Source organism: Vigna radiata, chromosome 2 (genome assembly GCF_000741045.1).
Source record: "Vigna radiata var. radiata cultivar VC1973A chromosome 2, Vradiata_ver6, whole genome shotgun sequence".
Lineage (NCBI taxonomy): Eukaryota > Viridiplantae > Streptophyta > Magnoliopsida > Fabales > Fabaceae > Vigna > Vigna radiata.
The window spans coordinates 10,251,830-10,278,974 of NC_028352.1; the positions used below are offsets into that span (position 1 = coordinate 10,251,830).

General features: G+C 31.5%; 2 protein-coding genes across 2 annotated transcripts; both read left to right on the plus strand.

The window, feature by feature from the left end:
- Window positions 1–8,067: 8,067 nt before the first annotated feature.
- Window positions 8,068–9,653, plus strand: LOC106755972 (transcription factor MYB14). The gene is made up of 3 exons (XM_014638209.2): window positions 8,068–8,306; window positions 8,381–8,510; window positions 9,070–9,653. The coding sequence occupies exons 1-3, from the start codon at window positions 8,174–8,176 to the stop codon at window positions 9,512–9,514; spliced, it is 708 nt and encodes a 235-aa protein (XP_014493695.1). The 5' UTR covers window positions 8,068–8,173; the 3' UTR covers window positions 9,515–9,653.
- Window positions 9,654–11,217: 1,564 nt separating this feature from the next.
- LOC106780153 lies at window positions 11,218–13,068 on the plus strand. Its single transcript, XM_014668410.1, has one exon. The coding sequence runs from the start codon at window positions 11,218–11,220 to the stop codon at window positions 13,066–13,068; it is 1,851 nt and encodes a 616-aa protein (XP_014523896.1).
- The last annotated feature ends 14,077 nt before the right edge of the window (window positions 13,069–27,145 follow it).

Consider the following 27,145-nt stretch of genomic DNA (forward strand, 5'->3'; position numbering starts at 1 on the left):
TTTGGAATTATTATTGGGACTTCAAGAGGGCCGCCACATCATTTATTATTTTTCACATCAACATTTGTTTTTAATTTCCGTTTGTAATTTAGTTGGGTCCATTTTTGGGCAGATTTAGGAGAAGCCCATATGGAGGGCGTTTTTATCTTTTGGGGTTATTAATACCCAAAATCAGATTTAGGGATTCCTCTCTCTTATTCACTTTCATTTCCACCCCCCTCTCCCTTCTTCCTTTCTTCTTCCATTTTTTTCGTTTTAGGTCTTGGGACATTCTCCATTTTTCCCCCTTTTGGGGGTTTAGGTTTGTTCTTTCATTCTCTTTATGTATTAAATCATTTTGCTTCCAATTGCAATTTCAATTTCATTTTCTACCCTTGCTTTTATGTTTCTAGTTCTTGCGTTTACGTTTCCAGTTCTTGCAATTTCAATTTCCAGTTCAAATTTGATAGTCCAGTTTCGTTTATTCTTGCATTTTTGGTTCTAGTTTCGTTTCTGCTTGCATTTTCGTTTCCAGGTTCGTTTTTTTCACCCTAATTTCGTTTTTGATTTTAGTCTTGTTCTCCTTTGTTGTGTTGATGTTTGTAGTTAGTTTTTTGTGTTTGAACTCGTATTTGATGGAAGCTTGAATCGTGTTTGGTTGGTCTTAATGCGATTGCAACGTTTTTCTTTGAGATGTTGGTCTATCATTATGATTTTGTTGTTCTGACCTACTCCATATTTAATTATGTTATGTGCTTGTAATTGGGGACATTTAGTTGTCTAATTGCATTTAATCTTCGCTTAGTCGATTAAACCGCATTTGCTTAATCTATGGCAGCGTGGACATGATTAAATGAGAGTATAATGTTTGCTTAATTCACAGTTTTGACGACCGAATTAATCTTCGCTTAGTTGGTTAATTCGTGTTGAATTACGGGTTAGAGTAGTGGGTAATTGTTGTTAATCTGTGATTGGAAGCATTGCAATTGATCTAGTGACCAACCGCTTTTAATTAGTGATTGAATTCGTGCTTTAATTTGGTTGACTTTAGTTCATAAAACTGTCCAAAAACTACCCCCACCATGTGTTTGACCTATTGCCTGAACCAAATGTTGATCCTTGAAAGACGACCTAGGAGTCACTTCTTAGTTGATTTGCACTTTAATTGCATATTAATTTGATTCGGATATGGCGTCGATCAGAGATCCACCTGCAAAAGACTCTTCGACACTCAAGCCAGTAAGAAAGTGTAAGATCTATTAGTATGAGTATGAGATGTTGAGTGAGTATTCCTTAGAGAATACTAGTTTTATTTATAGGATCTACATGGACCTTATACCTCTGTTATCATTGAAAAGATACTTACCTCAAGTATATAGTAATTGTGTAGTTAATAATAACATAATAATACCTCATCATTAATATAACCACATTACCAAACTACCGAGATTGGTAATGATAATGGATATTGCCCCAATAGATGTAGGTTTAGGTTGTTTTAGGGTGAAAAAACTTAATGAACCTTGTTGAGCCATGCTTTTTAGTATGTTCATTTGGCCTAGTAGGAACAAATATTTATATTATCTCATTGGAAGCTAACATCTATATATAAGAAACAATATTAGTAATTCAACCTTAACTTCCAATATCAGGATTGTTCATTACATGTACACTACAAAGTAAAAGAGAACATAATTCAGTTTCGTATTACTGAATATCTTAATCTACATTATTTAAAGGTTTAATGTTTCAGTAGGTCCCTTTTTTCGTCCAGAATCTCAAATAGGTCCCCTACTTATTCGGTGTCTCAATTGGGTCCTTATTTTTGAAAAAAATGAAATAAATAGAGGCTTGCCATCAAATTGGACAAACTTCATTTAAGAGGCTCTTACATGGCATGTTGACATTTTGTTTCGCCTAAGCTAAAGGTTCTCTTGGGCGAGATATGTATGTTGAGACTTTGGCAAGCTTACCAAATCATTCAAGTAGTAAAACCGGTAAGACCGGGTATCGTTTCCCAAGAGACTCGTAATACTAGAGAATTGTGCGATTAACAACTCATCTAGACTCAAGAACAACTCAACATTTAAGAATATGTGCAAAATGATAAATTCACAAATAATTACAACGTTGGACTTTGGTATTGAAGGCACTTAGAAATGGAAAAGACTAGAAATGGTATGAAATGACGATGTTAAAGTTAGTTTTCACCAATTCACTCTTGTGTATACCCAATTTCATCTCCTCTCCATCAATTTACTAAAGTCAATCCATTACAACACTCTAGCCCTAATCCCTTAGGTGAAAGAGCCTAGGTTTTCCTATCAAACTCCAATCCCTTGGAAAATCTAACAAGCAAAACCCGCATTAAGAACTAGGATCTAAGACAACATGTGAATCATCNAAGCAAAACCCGCATTAAGAACTAGGATCTAAGACAACATGTGAATCATCTTCCATCCCTAGAATCAATGAACCACAAGGACTCTTGTTTCAGTTCTGGGTTCCATCTTACGTCCCCATAACCCATGAAACCCCAAAATCAAGTCATGAACGTCCCCATTACATGCAAGTTTTAAGACTAGAAACAAGAATACTAGCAATTGATAGAAAAGGCATATACATGTTCAAATCATTCAACAAATACACAAGATTCAAAGGCTACAACTAACCCCAACAAGATGGGTTTGGCTCTCCATTTCCATGGAGAGCCTCCAAGCTTACAACAATGGAAGATGGAAGAAGAATGAGACCCAAGGAGGGAGAAGGAGATGTTCCCACATGCTCCACGCAGCCTCCAAGAGCTCCAAACAGTGAAGTCGCGCCTCCAAACCACCAAAGACACTCTCCCTTCGCGTTTTAGGTCTAAATAGACTAAATTTTCCACATCAGCAGCGCCACCGCTCAGCTGCACCTCAACTGCACCCCAGCTGCAGACTTCCAGAGAGCTGGGCGCTCAGTTGCACCCCAGCTGCACCCCAGCGGTAGCCTTCCAAAGAGCAGGGCGCTCAGCTGCACCCCAGCTACAGCATTCCAAAGACAGATATAGCTCAGCCATAGCCCAGCTGCAGCCTAGCTACATCATTCCAAAATTCTCTCTTTTTGCTATTTTACTTGCTTTTGTGGCTGGTTCAATTCTTTACTTTGGTGGAGGTTCTTCCAAGCATATTTTAGGCTGCAAAATAAGGGGATTAGTGGTGAAGTTACATCAAAGTGGCCCAAAACACAATTATTTAGAAAATTAAGAGAAAAGAGAGGATTAAGCAAGTTATAAGCTAGAAAGGAGTTGGTTTGCTACTAAAAATGATGCTTAGATAATGGTAAGAATTAGTATTATCAATGTATTGGAACATTTTCGCTTATGCTAAAAGTAAGTTTCCTGGGCGAGATGACCAGAAAGAAAGTGGCGAGTATAATCAAATGTATGAAAGCCAATTAAATCAGAGTTCAACAAACCCCTCAAAATTCCATCCCATACTAGTAAAATTCGGTATATTTCAGAAGAAGGGAAAGGACTATGTAGAAAGAATCCAAGCTTAACCCCATTATACCGCTTCCTCAAGAAAGTAGGCAAAACCATTAAGTAATAGTCACGAACCCAAAAAAAATCATCATCAAAATTAATTACTTTCATGACCTTGTGTGTAAATATTTTGTTTGCAGAAACATAGGCCTGCCAAAGTATTATGTCAAAGCGATCACCATGATCTGGGCATATGAGTAACATATAATAAAAGAGAGGCCAAAGTTGCTGCTTACAGAAGCCAGGGTAGAACTTCATCTTTTAATTGTAATAAAATTGAATCATCATCCCAACTGAAGAATCATTTAATAGTTTCTATATCTCTTTTAGCTTGCAATGGCAACATGTTTGCAACAATGATTTTTCGCTCCCTACACCCAGAAGAGCTAACATCTAAATCACCATCATTACAACCATAACCATCCAGTTAAAAAATAATTCCAAGAACGTTCATAACCCTTGTAAGAGCTCTTGGAGTGTGAGGAATATCAAGCAAGTCCCCATTAGCCAAGTCTAACAGATTATCATATGATCTCGAAGCCATGAATGGATAAGACCTTTCTATAATTCTTTCTATCAGTTTTGCCATAACGATAATAAATATGAATATCAAGCAAGATTCCAAATAACTATCCTACAAATAATATAACAATGGCCTCCAAGTAAATTAAAATGAAAAAGACGACATTCTATAACATTCATCAAATATTTATCCATTAAAAAATTGTTCAAAATGAAAAGAATGTTCCTTTCTTATCTCGCCTAAGAAACTTAGTTTTAGCTTAAGCAAAAAGGCTCCACTACATATCTCGCCCAGGCGAGAACGTTTAGCTTAGGCGAAAATACTGTCAGCATGTCACGTAAGAGCCTCTTAAACGGCGTTTGTCCAATTTGACGGCAAGCCTCTATATGTTTCAATTTTTAAAATATAAGAACTCGATTAATACACCGAATAAGTAAAGGACCTATTTGAGATTCTAAACGAAAAAAGAGACCTACCACAATATTAAACCTTATTTAAACTATTGATGAAGAAAAAATATTTCTTTTTCTTAATGAGTTTTGGCACTATATCATGACCACAATTGGCCATAACTCCTTCCAAATTATCAACATATTCTTAATCCAATACACCACATCACGTATATCCATTCATTATATATCTAAATTCAAGTTCATATACTTTATTTCATACATATTCATTCAATTATTTCATAGATTTACGCACACTCGTCGCATATAAACATAAATTACAATAGAATAAAAGCATTTGATAGTGAACATAATTATGTTGCTTGAGCGAGATATTGCTACTTAAGACAATCATTTTCACCAAATAAGATAAGACTCCTTGTGGACTCTCAAGCTATAAACTCATCGCTTGAGTTATACCTCATGAGTCAACATACATATCTTGAGTGATAACAACTTTAGAAAATAGAGAATTAGTACAACTCCTTTACACTTAAGCATTCAAACTAGCATTTGAGTGTTTGACTTACAATAAAAAAGAACCAACTCAAACATTATAAGTAACGACAAGGTTTATTTCTTGAACAATAGGATTGATAGGAGAGAAAAAAAAACAACAAATTGAATAATAAGTAATGGAAGAAAAACCTTTATAAATGTAATTCCACAACTTTTAAGATAAATATAATCAGAAATCAACTGATTCTCGTTATGTTAAACTACTCTGCCAAATACTATAATTTATATATTTAACATTATTGACTTTTATAAATTTTAATTACATAAGACCTACAACGTTTAAAATACATTATTTTTGGAAAATATATATGTACCACAGTGACCGAACGGTCCTATATAATAATACACACCAAGTAGGCCGGACGTCATTGAAGAATGGGAAACGGTTAAATGGTGGAAGAATGTGGCTAGATTGACAGGTAAGACCAAACGACCACAATAAGGGAAGTTCGGCCTTATTCGGTAGCTTTACAAAGATTAAGGTAAATGATAATTAGTAGTAATAGGCTGAGAATGGGTCGATATTAAGATGTCACTAATCTCAGACCCATAAAAAACTATAAATACAGGTCAAGGATAAGAGGTAAGTGATCACATTTACTATGTATTTAATACTATTGCTTAGATTACCGTACGAGTTATGTACTGACTTAAGCATTAAAGAATTTCTGACAGATATCCCTCCGAACGGTTGAAATTAAGATGAAGACAAGACGGAGATTCAACCACCCAAACAACTTAAGAAGAAATTGTGAAAAAGTTAAAAATTACTTTATCCTATAATCGAAACAATATATTAACTAAAATAAAAGTGACATAGATAATGTGATGAAATATTAGTTTGGGGTTAGTAATAGTTATGTAAATTTTTTGACATTGTCATTGAATGTGAACGTAATCGTTTTTATGAATTAAAAAAATGAGAAAAAAATAGAGCCGTCAAAATGGGTCACAACCCGCGAGCCAACCCGGCCTGTCACGGGTTCGGGCCGGGTTGGGTTTGAAAAATACAACCCACTTATATGCGGGTCAGATTTCAACCCGGCTCATTTAGACCCGACTCATGCGGGTTGAACCCATGGTGAGCCGGGTTAGCCCACCAACCCACCTACCTAATTTTATTTTTTTAATTTATTATTTTATTTATGAAACCCTAAAAAATAAAATAATTTCTTCACTCACTGTGTATACCAAAAAAGTAAACCCTGCTCTCACAAATCACTCTCACGGTACTTGCTCTCATTTGACGGTGCTCTCACCCTCACTTCACTGAAATTCTTCAAGGAGCAGGTAAAACACCGTTCCTTTTTTTTTTTTTCTCTTTTCTCCACAATTTTGTTTTCTCACTTCTCTTTCTTTTTTTTTTTCAAAAACCCTATAACGACAAAAATAGGGGTTTGCGAATTTGTTTTTTGTTCTGGGGGATTTGAGGAGATGGAATGGTTTTTTCATATTCTGACATGCTTGTATAAGATTTTGTTCATTTTATTTAAACAATTTGAGTATACATTATTTGAACAAATTCTTTTTGATATCTTTGAATTTGAGAAATTATGTTACAGATTAAACTATTAATTTTTTGTTGATGTTGTTGAATACTGGTTCTTTTTTTTTTACTAATATTTTTTTTATTGATTGTCAGAATTGTTCTAATATTAGGAAAATCTTTATTAGTGAATTTGGAGACAANAAGAACAAGGGTCAAGGGTTACAACAATAACAAAAAATTATGAATATAAAAAACTTATTTATATGTTTTTTGTGTTTGTTTTTTAATGACATTTGGATTATATTGTACTTTTTATTATTATTTTGAATTGTCTTTGACATAATTTTTTGGGAATGAAAATTGTTTAAATTTAAATTATAGAAAGTTTGTATTTTTTTTTATTTTAAAAAAATATAATTAAACGGGCTAGTGAGCCAATCCGTTTACCCACCAACCCGTGGTGGGTCGGGCCAGGTTCAAGTTTTTCTGGCTCGCTAATAAATGAGTCGGGTTGGGTTGACTCACTAAGTGACCAACCCGTGGTGGGTCGGGCCGGGTCGAGCCGGGTTACCCATTTTGACAGCTCTAAAAAAAATTCAGAGAATTCCTTTTTCATTGTCTACGTTGTGGATACCATTTATTATGAAGAGACAATCTTTCATTCGTTTGTTATAAATTATTTTACCGCAGTCACTGTAAAATTATAATTTACATTTTTTTCCCTCAAATAGATCATGCAGTTCGATGTTTGATTTTTGTTAAAAGTGTATTTCCTAAAAAAGTGTGTAAAAATTATATTTCAAACAAAACTATTTCCGAAAAGATATATGCGAAACAATAAATAAATAAATAAAAGAAACGCACTGAGATATCGTATTATAGTCGATCTTAATTATTTTAATACTCTAGCACTTTCCATGAATCATGGCATTGGCAAATAGGGCCCATATAGTGCATAGAAAATGGAAATACTAAATAGGTCCCATACACTATAATATAATTTTACTTTACATGTGTTTAAAAGAATGTTAAAGTATTGGTTTTACATTCCTTTATATAAAGGTTAAACATTTGGAAGAATATAATATTAAAATATTGGACTAAGTAATCCAGTATCTTCATTTTCTTTTTATTCTTCACTCTTGTTCATTTTTCCACTACTGTTTACAACACTCAGTAAGTTTTCTTAACCATCCATTTAAAAGATTAAATTAAAACAAGTTCATACTAATTGATGAACATGTTTCTTTAAAACATACATTATCAATTTAAAATATATAAATAAATATAAATTATATAAAATTGAATTAAGTTTAAAATTTAATTTTTAACATTTTGTTAGACATATTATTTTATCAACTCGATATAATTATGAAATTGAGTTAAATTTTAAAAAAATAATGCGAAAAGGACGAATGAAGATGTGGACACTTGGACACTGTTGTCTTTCTCATGTGAATGGATGCAAAACTGTGTTTGCAAGCAGTCTTAATAAAATGGAGTGGGTCCATGGGTCCATGGGTCCATCCTTGGATTATATAAGTTCTGATTCATGATTGGAGATGTCAGAACACATGATACGCGTTTCACCTCTACTGTATCAAAAACAGAGGAACCCAATTCTCTTTTGCTTTCACCTCATTTCTCTATCTTAACTTGCCTCTCTGAAACAAAGATATTCCAACACCACCATGGTAAGAGCTCCCTATTTTGATAAAAATGGAACCAAGAAAGGAGCATGGTGTGAAGAAGAGGACAAGAAGCTTATTGCCTATGTTCAGAAACATGGCCACCCCAATTGGCGTCAACTTCCAAAGTTTGCAGGTTTTACATCACTCTCAATCAATCATCAGATCAATTTAGAGTTTCTTCATTCATCCTTTTTACTTTTCTAACAGGGTTGCAAAGATGTGGAAAAAGTTGCAGACTTCGATGGATGAATTACCTCAGGCCAAACCTAAAACGAGGGAACTACACCCCCAAGGAAGAGCAAATCATCACTGATTTGCATAAAAAGCATGGAAATAAGTACGGCTTTTGTTGCTTCTAATTAATTTTCAAAGTTTTAAGTTTTTAGTTCATATTCACAATGTTTGTCATCTTCTTTTATATTGCTGAAAATGTCGCCCACAAATATTCTGGATACTGTCGCAGCTACGTTGTAATGAGTCAGAAAATCTTGATTTAAAGTCCAAACCAGTTTTTAAAAGGATAAAGTTTATATGTTTCATAATGTTAAAGTTTGACTTATGTAACAAGACGACAAATCTAATTTGAATTGAACAACAATGCTAACAAAGACGTCTGTGACAGTGTACAAAGGATTTGTGTTTTTCAAAACCATGTTACTTACTTGCTTAATTATTCAATTTTGTCATGTCGTTTTGTTGGTTTGTTGAATAGTTTCCACTTCAAGTAAAGGCATCAAATATATGAACCAGTTCTAGTTTTGGTGCTACTGTTATGTATAAAAAAAGAAAGAACTATTCAACATCTTCAATTGTTTGATAATTGTTCATTACAATGAGAATTCAGTGAATAAAGGGTATTTTACTGATTTGTATTTGGTGTGAAATTTGTGTGATAGATGGTCTCTGATTGCTGAAAGTTTACCCGGAAGAACAGACAATGAGATAAAGAACTATTGGCACAGCCACCTAAAGAAGTTCGAAAACAGCAACAATAACAGCTCTTGTGATGAAGATTTGAAGTCCAATGGATGCAAAGAGTTTGAAATGGAAATGAACGAGGCTCATAGTGTTGAATCTCACAACATTTTGGAGAGTTCAGTGTCAATTTCCTCAGAAACTTCCTACACCGACCACAATTCCCCTTGTCTTTCATTTTGTTCAAGTCACACAGAATCAACCATGAACTTGTGCAAGGAAGAAGAAAGTGTTGCTTCATGGGAAACATTGGATTTAGGGTTTAGTAGCAATTTCTGGACTGAACCCTTTATTTCAGAAAACGCACTTGATGAAAATTATTTTGACATTTCCTCTTATGGGACAGAACCATTTTACTTGTGGTAATTGTTAGTCTAGAATACGCTTGAAGTTATAGAAGTGGTCTTGCACATTTGCTCGTATGTTCTTGATTTTGGAGGAAATTTTGGAAATAAGAGTTGACTCTTGTTTTCCTAATTTCCTTAAGGGGAAAAAAGAAAAGAGATTTGTGTGTCAGCAACTTGGTTTTTGATTTTGAGAACGACAATCACTCATGTTGATGAGGGAATCGGAATGTATACTATAAAATTACAAAAATCAATTGCATATAATTTTGACATACTTTCAATTTTACAATATTAGCTAATTAAAAGTTGCTTTAGAAGTAATTAGTGTAAAATTAATAATCATGATATAATGTTGTATATTTCGGTTTATGAGATTTAGATTAGTTTTTTTTTTTCGTGACAGAACTTCAAGCTCGAGTCAAAGTTTTTCTTTTACTTCATATTGTTTGGTTAAACTATACAAAAATATACGGATGCTAAAGTTAATAAAGATTCAATAGTATTAGTAATAAATGTATAAAGAATGTAATTATTTATCACAATTTTATATACCTGTATTTATAGATTTCAATATGAGCTTCTCATTAGCACTGACTTAATTATGACTCAATTAGTAATTGTTTGATTTAGTCTTAACATAATCATCCTTCACGTTAACTCTGATTTTAGTCCAATCTCAATTCCTGTTAAATAATAAACTAATCAACTGTCTAATTTTTAAGCTGACTAGAGAATCATAGTATACATTATATACATTTTAATTAAATTTTATGTAAAAAACAAACAATAAAAAATTTAGTAGTTATGTATTCACTACCCTAGTATATTGTGATCCAAATTATATTTACTATTGCTATGACTTTTAAATAATTATTACGAAGAAAACAAATTTATTATTCTCGTCATTCTATCCGATGAATGTTTATATTATGTTTGGATAAAAATATTATATATATAACGGAAATTTTTAAATTTCTATATTTTAAAAAATATCGAATTCTGTCCCATAATTTTTTTAAATTTTAATTTCTTTTAAACTTAACTCTCCAGTGACCAAATTTTGTTATAGAGTTTAAATTTGTTATAAAACTTATTATTTTCTAAAAATTCTTCATCCAAATACAATATCAAGGTTCTTGCTATATTGATTAAGAAGCATTTTAGATGTTGAATCAAATAAGAAATAGGAAAGTGATGATGATGTAATAAAGATGTTGGTTGTGTGAAGCTTTGAAAGTTTTATCAAAGAAAAATCCAGAATGAGAATTCACCAAGATTTTCAAAACACAAGTCTAGACAAGCACAAAAACTGTTCCGCCTGCGGTCAAAAGTAAACGAACAATCGACAACGGAAAATAAAATTATCTTTATTCTAAAATTCTTATATTTATAATTTCTTTAATTTTTATAATTTTCTTGTGTTACTTCTTTAAATTAACCATGTACCCATATCTAGAGCTTTGATAGCTGTCCCGTTTTGTGGTTCTTTTTATCATTCCACAATTTCATTTTCCAATAATATCCTCATTGTTAAACTGCATGTTTGGTTTTTTTTTCTGCATTTCATATTCTATTTTTTTTTTAAATAAACCAAACTATGTCGTTTTGTTAAAAAGAGCTTATTTGTTATTCTTGTACATTGCCTTATAAAGGCAACTTTCATCTAAATGAGAATTACTCAGTTCTCGCATTCTCTTACTTTTCTAGGCAACTTTCATCTAAATGAGAATTATCCAGTTCTCGCATTCTCTTACTTTTCTCAATCTCTCCTTTACTCTTTCTGTTGCATTCACTTCATACACCTCTGCATTATCAGTGCCTCATGCTTCTGCATTATCAGTGGTATCCAAAGCAGTAGTTTGTCGATCCTGGGAGGCATTGCTACACGTTGAAAGGATGGCGAGGATGATCCAGAGTAACCTACCTATATTTGACGGAAAGAACTTCGAAGATTGGTGCGTCAAGATGGATGTTATCCTTGGTTTCCAGGAGATTGATGAAATCGTGAAGATTGGGTTTAAAGAACCCGCAAAGAACGCTACTGATGAGGAAAAGAAGGCGTATAAAGAGAATAGAAAGTTAGACTGTAAAGCACGCATGATCTTGCATCAATGTATTTCAGCAACAATCTTCCAAAAGGGGTCCAAGGCCACGATAGCAAAAGAAACTTGGGAGATTCTACAGGATGGATATGGAACTGCTGGAAATATAAAGGAGATTAAGCTACAGTCACTGAGGCGGCAGTATGAGCTTCTGAACATGGGGGAACAAGAAACTATCGGAGAATACATCGGCAGGATCCAAGTGATTGTCAATACAATGAGGGCATGCGAAAAAGTTGTCAAGCACAAGAAGATAGTCCATAAAATCTTGCGAACTCTAACGTCCCAATACGTCCATATTGTCGTGGCTATTGTAGAAAGTAGAGACTTGGAGAAAATGAAAGTTGAAGAGTTGCAAAACTCACTCGAAGCCCATGAACAACGGTTGTTAGAAAGGAAAACTGCAGAAAAAGATGCAACTCAGAACGTGAATCAGGCATTGCAAGCTAAAATTCAAAAGGGTCGCGGATTTGGCAGAGGACAAGGCAGAACACGAGGCGATCGTGGAGGTCGTAATGGAGGAAGATTCTCCAATAACTCCGAACAGATCAAAGAAGAAAACCACAACGATCAAAGAGAAGGTAGTTATGGGGGGCGTGGAAAACCCAGAGGTAGAGGCGGCAGAAAGAGCATCGACAAAAGAAACGTGCAATGTTTCACGTGTAGTAAATTTGGCCACTACTCTTCCGAGTGCTGGCATAACGAAAGCAACAAGAAAACCAAGAATGACGAAGCTGCGAATTTGGCACAAGAAACTTGCGATTCAGAATCGGAACACGTTGTATTGATGTGCGTTTCAGAACAAAATAAAGAAAAGAAAGTAAACATAAGAGAAGTGCGAGACAGGTGTCGCTGCAAAGAAGGACACATGTTGCAACCAGAAGAAACTCAACATGCAGAAAGTCGTTTGAGTAATTTCGAACACGCGTTGCAACCAGAGAAGGAGAGTTGTGCAACGAAGAATATAGAAGTTGAGCGTGTGATAATGTCGAGCTTACACAACCACACCGAGAACGACTCATGTTGGTATTTAGACACCGGGTGTTCTAACCACATGACCGAAAGAAAGGAGTGGATGGTAAGTCTGGATTTGAAGAAAAAGAGCACTATAAGGTTTGCTGATGATAGTACCGTGATGGCAGAAGGTGTAGGCAGAATACTGATCAATTGCAAGAACGGTGGAATAACCTACATGGACGATGTTCTGTACATTCCAACGATGAAAAGCAACTTGTTGAGTCTCGGTCAACTTCTTGAAAAAGGGTACACCATGCACATGCACAAGAATCTGATAGATGTGTTTGATAAGAAGAAGAGAATGATCTTTAAAGCATCATTGGCCAAGAATAGAACGTTCAAAGTCAATCTAAGCGCTGTTGCAATACAGTGTTTATCCTCTCTAAATGTTGAAGAAGAAAGTTGGGCATGGCATTACAGGTATGGGCATCTGAATTTCAGAAGCTTGGGATAGCTGAAAGATAAAAATATGGTGAAAGGTATCCTTACAATTGCTGCTTCACATAAAATCTGTGAAGGTTGTGTCATTGGGAAGCAAACCAGGAAAGAGTTCAAGAAGGCTATGATCAAAAGAGCGAAATAGCCTCTGGAAGTTGTCTATTCTGACGTTTGTGGACCTCTCGACATACAAACACTGGGAGGTAATAAATACTTCCTTCTATTTGTTGATGAATATACAAAAAGAAATGGATTTATTTGCTTAAAGAGAAGAAGGAAGTCCACTCATATTTTCTTCAATTTTGTGCCATGGTCGAGAGAGAAAAAGCTCTGCAGATCAAAGTCTTCAGAACTGATGGAGGTGGAGAATTCAACTCGGGAGAAATTAACAAATTCTGCCAAGACAAAGGAATTGTTCATGAGGTGATAGCCCCCTACACACCCCAACACAATGGCCTCGCCAAGAGAAGAAACAAAACTTTGCTGGACATGACAAGATGCATGATTAAAGGAAAGGGTTTGCCTCGAAGTCTATGGGGAGAAGCGGTTTCAACTGCAGTCTACTTGTTGAATAGGAGCCCAACTAAAGCCTTGGCTGATTGCACCCCAAAAGAAGCTTCGACAGGAAGACAACCGTGTGTTCATCACTTGAAAATATTTGGTTCGGTGTGCTACAAGCATGTCCCAGTTGAAAGAAGGAAAAAACTTGATGACAGAAGTGAGACTCTCATCTTTGTAGGTTATCACGCAACAGGTGCGTACAGGTTGTATGATCTAGAGAAGAGGCAGATTGTGATAAGCCGAGATGTAATAGTAGACGAGAGTGTTATGTTCAAGTGGGGGGAAGCTAAGACTGGTTTGAATTTAAATTCTAATGTTGTTGTTACTAGTTGGTTGGAGGAGAAGAAATCTGATGAGGTTGAATAGACAATTAATGATAAAGAAGTTAACTTCAGACGTTCACAAAGAACTCGTTTCCCATCTTCAAGGCTTGCAGATCATGAAACTTTCACAGACAATGAAGTTATAGATTCAAGTGATATTATTCATTACGCGTTGCTTGCTGATGCTAAAACACTTGCATGGGAACAAGCTATCACAATGCAAAAGTGGAAGGAGGCTATGCTGGATGAGTTGAGGTCTATAGAGAAGAATAAAACCTGGGAGTTGGTGGAGCTACCATAGAACAAGAGAGCCATTGAAGTCAAGTGGGTGTTTAAAACAAAGTACAAACCAGACGGGAGCATAGCCAAGTTGAAAGCAAGGTTGGTGGCAAAGGGGTTCTTGCAGAAACCTGGAATTGATTTTACTGAAGTTTATGCACCAGTTGCATGATTGGAAACGGTGAGATTGGTTGTGGCTATAACAAATTTGAGAGGTTGGAAGATCCATCAAATGGATGTAAAATCTGCTTTCTTGAACGGTCCACTTGAGGAGGAAGTATATATAAAGCAACCACCTGGCTTTGTGAAGAAAGATGAAGAGGAGAAAGTATACCGTTTGCACAAAGCATTGTATGGCCTCAGACAGACACCTTGGGCCTGGAATAATCACACAAACACATTGCTGTTAAGGATGGGATTTCAGAAGTGCCCTGTTGAATTTGGTATGTACGTGAGATCTGTTGGTCAACAAGAAACATTGTTGATATGTTTGTACGTAGATGATATCCTCATAACAGGAGGCTCCAAAGAAGAAATTGCAAAGTTTAAAAGTAGCATGAAAGAAGAATATGATATGACTGATCTTGGGTATTTGACTTACTTTCTTGGGCTGGAGTTTGTGCACAGTAAAGATGGAGTTTTACTTCATCAAAGAAGATACATAAATGATATCCTGAAGAGGTTCAACATGTTAAACTGCAACAACACTATTGTACCGATCATGGCGAACTTAAGGCTGTCAAGTTTGGAAGAAGAAAGTCAAGTTGATGCAACCCTTTACAAACAGATACTTGGGTCACTCAGATTTGTTTGTAATAGTAGACCAGATATAAGCTTCGTAGTTGGCTTGGTAAGCAGATTCATGAGCGACCCAAGACATACTCATCTCACCACTGCTGAACATATCCTTCGGTATTTGAAAGCTACAGCGGACTTTGGCTGATTTTTTCCAAAAAAAAACTCAGCAGCAGGGATAGAGTGTTAGAGGTGTGGAGCGATTCAGATTGGTGTGGTGATCAGGTGGAAAGAAAAAGCACACATGGTTACCTTTTCAAGTATGGAGGAACGAAAATCTCATGGTGTTCTAGAAAACAGAAGGTAGTAGCACTCTCTTCCTGTGAAGTAGAGTACATAGCAGCATCTGAAGCAGTGTTTCAAAGTGTTTGGCTTGAAGCCATTCTAGATGAATTGAAGGTTGAATACAAGAAACCAGTGCAACTCTTGGTAGATAACAAGTCAGCTATAAGCCTCTCAAGAAATCCAGTATCACACGGTAGGAGCAAACACAAAGAAATGAAATTTCATTACCTAAGAGAACGTGTCAACCAAGGGAAATTAGAGTTGGTGTTCTGTCCCACTAAAGAACAAGCAGCTGATATCTTTACCAACGCCTTGAGATAGGGAAGGTTTGAAAAACTGAGAAATTTGGTTGGTATTAGAAGTCTAAAGAGTTTGGTTTAAGGGGAAGTGTTGTAAATAAACCAAACTATGTCGTTTTGTTAAAAAGAGCTTATCTGTTATTCTTGTACATTGCCTTATAAAGGCAACTTTCATCTAAATGAGAATTACTCAGCTCTCGCATTCTCTTACTTTTCTCAATCTCTCCCTTACTCTTTCTGTTGCATTCACTTCATACACCTCTGCATTATCAGTTAACATCCTCGTTCTTATTGCGGCGGGTGTAAATTAGTTGTTTTTCTGTACTCTGTTCACTTGAGTGAATTTGAAAGAAAGTAATTGAAAGGATTTGAAGATAATTTTTTTTTATTTGAATAGATTTGGAGGTAAGTGAGAGTGAATTTGAAAGTAAATTTTTTTAATCTGTCATATAAATTAAATCCTACATTAATTCTCACAAATTTTATTTCCAAATCTACTCTCATATACCTCCAAATCTATTCAAATAAACAACAAAAAGAATTATCTTCAAATCCTCTCAATTATTCTCCCCAAATCCACTCAAGTGAACAAGGCCTTAAGTTTTCTTTTATAATTTACCGTGGTGCCCTTTTATCCTTTTTGAAGATTAAGTTTTTTTTTTTTTATTTGTCATTATTGTTAACTATGGTAATTCTTTTTTCAGTAGTGATGTAAAATAGATCATTCGACTCGATCCACCACGGGTTGATCATTTAGTGAGTCAACCCAATTCCACTCATTTATTAGTAAGTCAAAAAAACTCAAACTTGACCCGACCCATCACAGGTTGATGGATTAAACGATTTGACTCACTAGCTCACTTAATTAAAAAAATTTTAAATAAAAAAATTATAAACTTTTGTAATTCAAATCTAAATAAATTTCACATAAGACAATTAAAAATAATAAAAAAAAATTACAAAATAATATTTCTTGGTATACAATCATGGTAAATGAGGAGAGTATTTTGTAGGATTTCGTAAGATAATAAATTAATAAAATAAAATTATATGGGTTGATGAGTCAATAATGGGTTCAACCGGGATGAGCGAGGTTTAAATGAGTAGAATTAAAAATTGATCCGCATAAAAAAAATACAATTTTCTAAACTCAATCCAGCTCAAACCTTTGGTGGGTCAAGTTAGCCCGCAAGTTGTAACTCATTTAAGTTTTCTATTATTAATTTACTGTGGTGCCCTTCTTTTTTATAGAACCTAAAGTAAAATGTCAAATTTTGGTAGTTTTTTTTAGGTTTAAATTATTTGTCATTCTTGTTAACTATGGGAAGGTTTTCAAATGATTTTTTTTTTTTAATTATCTTCTATTTAGGTCCTTAAACTTTATTATTTAATTTTCAATCAACTCAATCTATTTAACTATTATTACATAAAACTTATTATTTACATCCATTTTGTGTATGTTTGGTCAAAGAAACTTGTAAAATACAGATTTTAGAGTCAATAAAAGTGAAAAGTTTAACCAAAAGATAATTTAATACTCGTGTAAAAATATCATTCTATATCATCATATCAAATTGTTATAGAAAGATATACAATGATATTTATGTGAATAAAATATGTATATTATATTAATTACTAGTTTAACTAATGTAATATTAACATACACTAGAAAACTTGATGTAATATATATTGATTAGATTAGTAATTAGAGATCATAATGTTTATTTGTTAATGTTTCATTATCCATCAGGTATTTATTTAAAAATATTTTTGAATATTTTAAAATTTAAATATTTGAAAAAATTATTTTATAAATTTTTAAAACAAAATATAAATAAAATTACAAAAAATACAAATTAAAATTTAAATACAAATACAAATTTAATATTAATTAAACGTATATTAATAAAATAAATTTTAATTTTAATTAAATTTAATTTAATAAAATATAAATTAAATTTTAATTTTAATATGTTAGAGATACTTGTTATGGATAATATGATACTCATATCTAACTTATTTATAAGTAACTATTAAAATATCTACCAATATAAAAATAAAGATTCAGAGATAATTTTTTCATTCCTATTAATAAACAATTTCTTTGGATTAACATACTATTTTGATATAGTATTTATATAATATTTTAGTTCTTGATTTATTTACTTTTTATTATTCAAGTTTTATTTAGAGACTCTTTCGATTTTCTTATAACTTATTATGAACTTGAAAATATCTACACAAATATTTAAGAAATAATACAAGAATAGAAATTATAAGCATATGTAAGTTACGAAATTGTTGTAACTTTTAACAAAATTTATAGATATAGACAAATTTTAAAAACTTACAAAAGTAGAAAAATCGTGTTTAATAAACCTGACTTTAAAATAAAGTAGTCGTATTTACACATGACTTTAGAAATCATGTTTTAGATATACAACTATTTATTACTAACAACTTCACGTTTTTACACAGTTATGTCCATTCCATTCTATTTTGTTTCACGATTTTCACGTTTTTGTTTTTGTTTTTTCTTTTTACTTTATTTCATAGAAGTTATGAAGTTATTACACAACATCTTCATATTCTTTTTTTCAAACTTGGCTTCTTCTTTGTTTCTAATTCTTTTATGTTACTTTAAAATTTTTATATTAATTTGATTTATAATTTTTTTATTTTTAATGATTTTTCAATTTTTATATATTCATGTATTTTCAATTTTGAGATATCTATTTATATAATTCATTTTTTTACTTTAAATTATTATATTTTGAATAATTTGACTAATAAGTTTTTTAAATCTTTTAAACTTGTCTAAATTTTTTATTTTAATATAAATTTTTAATAATTTGATTAATAAATTAAAATTAAAAATTTATATATATTTTTTACTTTTTACTTTTTTAAGTTTTTAAAATTTTCTATACAAATATTTTTATTTTGTTAAGTAATATGATTTTTAAATGTTGTGTAATTGTTATTTAAAAACTTTGTTAATCAAATTATTGAAATAATTTATTTAAAGTAAACAAAAAAGATTAAGTTATTTAAATAAATATCTCAATATTAAAAAGGTCATATATATAAATTTGGAAAACATTAAATAAATTAAAAATTCTATTAATCTAATTGATGTATATATTTTAAAAAATAAAACAAAAATTATATAATAAAAAGGTAAAATCAGTATTTGAGAAAAGAAAACAGAAGTGGTGTAGTTACTTCAAGACTTCTAAAAGTTAAATTAAAAAAAATAAAAATAAAAATGAAAACATAAAACGAAATACAACAGTATTATTTAAAAAAAAAATGTATGAAAGAGTGGTTTACTAGTTGTACGAACTTTTGAAAAATAAAAATGAACCAAACATAATGACAACAAAATGAAATCATTATTAGTTTGTATGAGTTTAATAATGATAAAAAATTAAAATCACAATTTTATTAAAATTGAAGTCGTGTTAAAATAATTCTTTTATTTTAAATTCGTATTTTTTAAATACAATTTGATTGTTTTTTATAATTTTTTAAAAATTTACATATATTAAAAAATAAAATACACCTATATCTTTTCGATGAAATTGACCAGCACTCTCTCGAGTGTTTCCGGGCAAAAGTGTTTTGGTTGTTTACTAAAAAACAAAGCAAAGTATGCAAACAAAAAGTTGGTGGTTGCCCTTAAACACTCAATAGTCTGAAAATATATGATAAAATTTTCAACCATATAAAATCTTGCAATCCTTCAAATGGAATAGAAATAAATTCCTAAACATTCTTGTGGATATGAGGGAGAATAATTGAGTGAATGTGAAGATGATTTCTTTTGTTGTTTATTTGAGTAAATTTAGAGGTAAACGAGAGCATATTTGGAAGTAACGTTTGTGAGAATTAGTGTAGGATTTAATTTATATGATAGATTAAAAAAATTTACTTCCAAATCCACTCTCACTTGTTTCCAAATCTATTAATAAACAACAACAAAATTTATTTTCAAATTCTCTCAATTACTCTCCCTCAAATCTACTCAAATGAACAAGACTTTATCAAAACCTTTATGAAGACAAAACTCGACAAATATTAAAAGAAAAACTGAAAAAGATAAAAAGAGAAAAGTTAAAAAAAAAAAGACATTAGATGAAATATAAAATTTGAATAAATAAAATACTATACCTACAATATTAATAAAGGAATTATCATTTAATTTGACTAAAATGAAATTTAAAATAAGAGACTGAAAAAATAAATACTAAATTTGATCAAAATAAAATTTAAAATAAAAAAAACTTGAAAATTAAATAATATAAATATAAGTATGTAATGTATTTACGAATTTAACAAGTCGGAACCATCTGAAATTATTATTTATGTTAACATTTGTGGGTGGTTTATTCACATTATTGGAAAGTGCTTACAGTATAAATTGACATTATTACCTCACTGAAACAATGTAAAGGAAATGAAATAGTTAGAAGCACTCTGTCAACACTGTGCATAGGTGAAATTATGTATGAACAATGCTAACAAATAACGTTTTCCACTTGCATATATTACTTTCCACTTCAATGACTCTATTCATATTTTACATTATTACAAAAAATATTTAAGTATACATGTTTCTTAGTAAATATTAGGCTTGATTATAATTTTGTTAGTTATATTTTACAAAATTCTTATTTTTTTTTTAATTTTTAATTATATGTGACTTTTTATTTTATTTTTTGGTATATGAAAAATATTTTACTTTGTTTACTCAATTCAATCTCAATTTTTAAGAGAAATGAAGTTATCATATTGAATTGGTTGCAAATACTCTATATCGAAGTATAAGTTTTTAAACATTCTTTAAAATTGGAGTCATTTCATATTTTTTTTTCTTTTTTCTTTAAATTATAAAATTTTATAAGACAGGATATTATTATTTTTAAAATTTTAAAATTAAAAATAAAACTTTTCTTACTAAAAAGGAGAGTAGATTTTCCAAGATGAAAAGGGTGAAACTTTAAAGAAGTTAAGTTCCATCTATAAGGAGTGATAATTGAATTGTTGATAAAGAACAAGAAAAGATATTTATTTGTAAAAGATTTCTTAATATTTTACTATACTAATATAAAAAAACTATCAAATGATAATTTTTTTTCAAACAATTTTATATGTTGTTTTCATCTTATAGGATGATTGTTCATTTCCAAATGATCTTGGATTATAATAGTAGTTTTGTTTTGAAAATGCCTTTATTTTTTTTAAATGATGTGATGATTGTTCATTTTCAATAATCTCATATTATAATAGTCGTTTTGGTGTTTAATTAACTTTACCTATTGCTTTGGTCAGATGTGATGACTGTTAATTTCAAGTGATTTTGGGTTGTAATATTTTTTCTATTTTTCAAACAACTTCATACTTTTCTTTGATTTCATGTGATGATCATTCATTTTCAAACTATCTTTAATTTTTATAGTTGTTTTGTTTATCAAACGATTCTATATATTATTTTGAAACAATGTGTGACGATTAAATATACTAGAACAAAGATAATGGGTGATACCATTTTTCAAATAATTCAAATAATGTGAACAAGCATAAATAATGGGTGATACCATTTTTCATTAATTAATTTAAATTTACTAATTGGTCTCTCTAGCAGAAGTATTTGTCAATATGAAATTCATTACAAAGATTTGTCAATATATAGTAATTAATATTACTAGCGAATATTTTCGTATGTAACTAATCATAAAAATTACTAACAAAAGTTATGAGTAATGTCTTTCAATAAATTACACGTTTTTATTATTGATAGATATATTTGTCAATACTTTATCATTATTAATGAATTTCCTACATTCGTTGATAAAGTTTTCCAACAACCACTTACCAACAGATTTGTGTATGTCGATAGTTCATCAATAAACATCATTTACAGATTAATTATGCTCATCGGGTTGTAATTATTTAATCTAAATTGGGTTGAATTATTGGATTATTGTTGTATAAAATAATAAATAAATATAACATATTCTATAACATGGAAAAATTAGTTTAAATTTTATATATTTCATTTATAAGTATTATATAACTAATAATGATAATATTTAGTATTAAATATTAAATTTAAACAACTAAGGAAACAGTTACTACAAAATTATCATTGATTAAATATATTTGATAAAAAAAAAACATAAATTATGTGATCATTTTACAAGTATACAAAAGCAACTGGGAAATTCGTGAAAGCTTCCCGTCAGTTATTCAAAATTTAAGGAAAATAAAATTTAAATACGAATTGGAAATTTCCCATTCTTGATAAAATAAGCAATATATTAAAAAAAATACAACATCTATTATCTTAAAACAGTAACAAACACAATTATTTAATGTTTTGAAAAGTAAATAGTGTTGGAGAGTCATTCACAAATATAAATATACATATATATATATATATATATATATATATATATATATATATATATATATATATATATATATATATATATATATAAAATGTAGACATGAAAGAACATGTGTTTGACAAAACCTTTCTAAGCACTTTCATGCGTAACCCAATATAGGACAAAACGGAGGACTTTAAACGATATACTATTGTCTTAAATCAAACGGGATCTAATGGTCTTGGAATTTTGTGTTAAAGTGAAAATTTAGGATAAGGTGTGTTCATTTTGCTTTATCCAAAGGATGTCGCATACAGATTCACCTCCACCTTCTTTCTACGTCACTTGAGATAAAATAACATCAAATAGCAGTGGGAAACTTACTCTTCCTGTACGAGGGAACTTACTCTAGTGAGTTCTAGAAGCGATGAAGATCCCTATTTTTGTATAATTTTCTCAAATAGGTCTTCGTATTTTAAATGATTTCAATCAGATCCTTTCAGTAGTGGAAAAACACGGTTTAACGTCGATTATTTTGGACTTTTAACGTCACATATGGAACTGACATCTATTCAGATGACGTTAATTACACATCAGTCAGGATATGACCGACGTCTATGTAGACGTCGATTGTGTACATCACCAACGTCTACATAGACGTCGAACATAGTTACAATAGACGTTTATATAGACGTCTGATCCATACAGGTAAGACGTCTCTGAGGTTACTCCTGACTAATGGTGATTTGAGTTTACAATTTTATATTTTAATTGAAGAGAATGTATTGTATGTTTTTTTTATTGGATGATTTTAAAAATATAGTGGAGGGAATTGGAGAGTGCAAAACGCAAGCCGCCAAAGAACGCTGCCCAAGGACATGAGAATAACTGCACCAAAACCCAGCGAAAACGCATTTTAATCGGTTCAAATGAAAGATAATGCACCAAAGAGTGTTGTAATCGGAGTAAAACTAATTTAAAACGATGCAAAAGTGAGAAAACAAACCTGAAAAATGTAACCTGTAAAGAGAAAACGCGACGAAGATGATGAACAATGAGTGCGCGTAATGACTGTCTCGTGATTCAAATGAAAGATAATGCATCAAAGAGTGATGTAATCGTTGTAAAACTAATTTAATAGGTGCAAAAGTGAGAAAACGAACCTGAAAAGCGTAACCCGTAGAGAGAAAACGTGACGAAGATGATGAACAATGAGTGCGCATAACGGTGTTTTAATGCCGGCATTTAGAAGTCGGTTCCCCTATAACAAACATCTAAAAGGCTTTAGAAGTCGGTTCCCCCCATAATAGACGTCTAAATGAAGTCAAAAAATGACTTTTTAAAATTTTTGGGTTTAGGGTTTAGATGTCGGTTCCCCCAATAATAGACGTCTAAAGGGCTTTAGAAGTCGGAGTGGCGGGATTAGACGTCTAAATGGAGGCAAAAAGTGACTTTTTTAAATTTCTGGGTTTAGGGTTTAGACGTCGGTTCCCCCAATAACAGACGTCTAAAGGGCTTTAGAAGTCGGAGTGGCGGGATCAGACATCTAAATGGAGCCAAAAAGTGACTTTTTAAATTTTTGGGTTTTGGGTTTAGACGTCGGTTCTCCCAATAACAGACGTCTAAAGGGCTTTAGAAGTTAGAGTGGCGGGATCAGACATCTAAATGGAGTCAAAAAGTGACTTTTTAAATTCCTGGATTTAGGGTTTAGACGTCGGTTCCCCCAATAGCAGACGTCTAAAGGGCTTTATAAGTCGACTCCCCTCGTAACAGACGTCTAAATAAAATAAAAAAATATTTTTTATTAACTTTTTCGTTTAGTTTCAATGTCTATTTGGGGGAGCCGATGTATATGAGGTATATGAGGGCCTATAGACATCGGTTATGAGGGCCCTGGCGTATATAATATTATAGAAGTCGAGGTCCCTCTTAACTGACGTCTATATTGGCAACTTATTTACGAAAGTGCCACCGGTCATTAATTTCGTCGGACCCCTGCTTAACTAACGTCTAAGGGGTGACGTTAAAAGTCAATTTTGCACTAGTGTTTATTGTGTAAAATTGAATCAATTTAGTCTTTACTATTAATTTAGGTGGATGGCGTTAAAATATGTTGTGCGTGACAGGGTGACATTATCAACTTTTACTGACGTGACAAAATTTAGTGTGATGAGTTGAATTTATTTTATTTACATATTTAAACAACTTGAATGTAATTAAAACGCAGCGTCATTTTCAATTTTCTTTTTCCTTATTAATTTATGTTTAGAATCAGAAGCTTATTATTTTTAATTTTTCTTTTTCTTTATTAATTTATGTTTAGAATAGAAGCTTATTATTTTTAATTCTCTGTCTTATAATCAGACGTTTCATTGACAAGGTGTTGCTACCCTTTCCAGCCCAGTGACCCTATGGCGGCATTCACTACCATCTCTATTGACGCCATCCGCTAGCCACCAACAACCACCGTGAAACCCCAAATTTGCAAAAAAAGGAATCCAAAATGGCAAAAAAAAAAAAACAAATTGAAGGGACAATTAAGAAATCAAAAATCCTTCCTTTCAAACTCAATTATAGGAATCAGATTCCAAGACATAAAATCCCTGAGGTTTTCAAATTCCAAAAACCCAAAATTTCCAGATCGTAAACATGACGCACTCCACTACCGCACCGGTACCTCTCGCAACACATCGTCGCTGCCTTCGCCCGCCACCGCGACACTGTTTGCACTCCACCCACCGTGAGCTATGAACCAAGAGGCTTCCGTGATTCCCACCACTACGAGAACGCCCTCACTGCGCCTTTGTCGTGCCTGGTTCAACGAACTCGAGCCCTTCCTTCCTACGACCACCGTGCCAGAACCCAAGGAAGAGATAGGAGAAAACAGAGCCTCCAGCTTGCGAAACGAAGCAAGCCAAAAATGATTTGGGGAAGGAGAAGTTTCTGAACGAAAATGAAAAAAAAAAAAAAGGAGAAGACAAAGGTGTGTGCTCGTGCTCCCCTAATCCGCTTCTCGTGTGAGACGAAGAGTCTCAAGATTGAGCTTTTTCCGAGAGAAAGAATGAACAAAGAAGGAGAAGAACCCAAAACTGGGTTTGGCTGGGAAGGAAGAGAACCCAATATTGGAAAAAAGACTATGATTAGGGTTCTCTGAATCTTCCAAGGGAATTAACTAAATCTTGGTTAGAGAAGAAATATGGTGTTTTGATTTCATTAAGTTTTTTTTAAATATTTAAATAAAACAAATCCAACTCAGCACGTTATGTCAGTAAAAGTTGATAGTGTCACTTTGCCACGCACATTATTTTTTAATGTCGTCCACCCAAATTAACGGAAAACCCTAAATTGATTCAATTTTTCACAATTAGGAACTTAATTGAAAGATTTTACAATATAAAGACCTAATTGAGAAAATCCTACTGAACTAAGGATGTTCTAAATTATTATAGGTGAGCTGGTTTGTTAGGGTTTGAGAAATTATTAAAACTTTGACTCATTCTTTGTCATGTAGTATTAAAGTTTTTCAAATTTTGAAGCCGAAAATGATGAGACGAGCCATTTGTGTGCAGTTGGAGCATGAGTTCTGTGACGATGATGGTCAGAGTGATGGGTGGGTGGAGTTATCATCAACTCGGACGCTTTATTTTCTGCAAATTCATCAAAAAATGGGTGGTTCATGCCATTTTAGGTAACATTATCAATGTCTTGTTTGAATGCATATATGACTTTGTAGCCATGGTTGTTTAACAGTGTCACTCTCACCAGATAAATTATTACAACTTTAATGGCGGCAGGGCGTTGAACAGATATTATTTTCTAGAAATATTACATTTTTATTAAAAATTGTTTTACTAATTGTTTAAATTAATTTTTAATTTTTGAAGTATTCTTTTTTTGATTTTGACATAGTTTTTCATGCTCAATTTTTAGATAAACTCTTAAAGGAAATATTGATGAAAGTTATCAACTAATTAAAGATGGAAAAACATAAATAATAGTTTATTTATTTGGTTGATAGTAAAAGTTAAAGGTATATGATACTTGGAAAAAAAAATATATTACTGACATTTTGTTTTGAGTACAATAAGAAAAGGCTAACAATCTTATTACAAAAATATCAGTTTTGTTTAACTCTATTTATTGAAATAATTGAACACGCAAAATTAACGTTAATATACAATTAATTTGGAGGATAAATGATTAGTAAAACAACAAGATTACTTTCTTGAAATATGTACTATGACACTCTTTAATTTATCAATTTGGATTAATAAGCTTTCAAAAATTATCGATTTGGATTCACTTTTTAAAAAATTACGTACAGATACGACTTAAGTACGAAGAAATCGTCATTTTATTGGACAATTTTTTATTTCTGGAAATAAAATTGTGGAATTATAAAACGATTTATGTGTGAATCTTGAAGTTGTGTTAATCAATTGCGACTTCGATTAATATTAACTACACATAATTAAAGTCATGGAAACAATATCCGATATCAACATAAGTTTTTCAAAAATAAATATATGCTAAAGTGGTGTTAAAAGGAGAGATTTTTGTGTATTTTACATTAAAATGAAATTGTGTATCATGTGACGACTTTGGTTTAATTTAAATATATATATATATATATATATATATATATATATATACACTGAAATCATTTGATAATGACTTTAGTTTAATTTTTCAAATATGTAGTGGTGTCATGCATTGACTTTGAATTTTACTTTTCTCTCACAAGAATCTAAATTTTAAATATATGACTTTCAATTTTTAAATATTTTTAACATGACGTAATACATACAACTTTGTTATTTTCTTCTTCTTCTTCCTCCACTTATTTTTATTTTAATGTTTTAAAATTAAGTTTTTCTATTATTTGTATATACACAATTTATTTTAAATTTGTTATAATAGTTTAACAATTAAATTTCAAATTTTCCTATGCTTTTTTATTTTTTAAATAATTAATGTTTTTATTGTTTTGTAGAAGTTGTTATATGAATATATAACTTCCATTTTATCAACTTTTTATAGAAATATTTTTTATTTCAAAATAATTTTGACAATTTTATTCACTACTTAAAATTAAAACATTAAAACATTTTCATATTTTTTACAATTTGCATATATATATATATATATATATATATATA

What these genes read in the sequence shown, in the direction of transcription:
- LOC106780153 (XM_014668410.1), top strand. Translation starts at nt 11,218, where the DNA reads ATGAGAATTATCCAGTTCTCGCATTCTCTTACTTTTCTCAATCTCTCC.
- LOC106755972 (XM_014638209.2), top strand. Translation starts at nt 8,174, where the DNA reads ATGGTAAGAGCTCCCTATTTTGATAAAAATGGAACCAAGAAAGGAGCA. An exon ending in TCAACTTCCAAAGTTTGCAG is followed by an intron (nt 8,307 to 8,380) that starts GTTTTACATCAC and finishes CTTTTCTAACAG; the next exon opens with GGTTGCAAAGATGTGGAAAA. An exon ending in CATAAAAAGCATGGAAATAA is followed by an intron (nt 8,511 to 9,069) that starts GTACGGCTTTTG and finishes TTTGTGTGATAG; the next exon opens with ATGGTCTCTGATTGCTGAAA.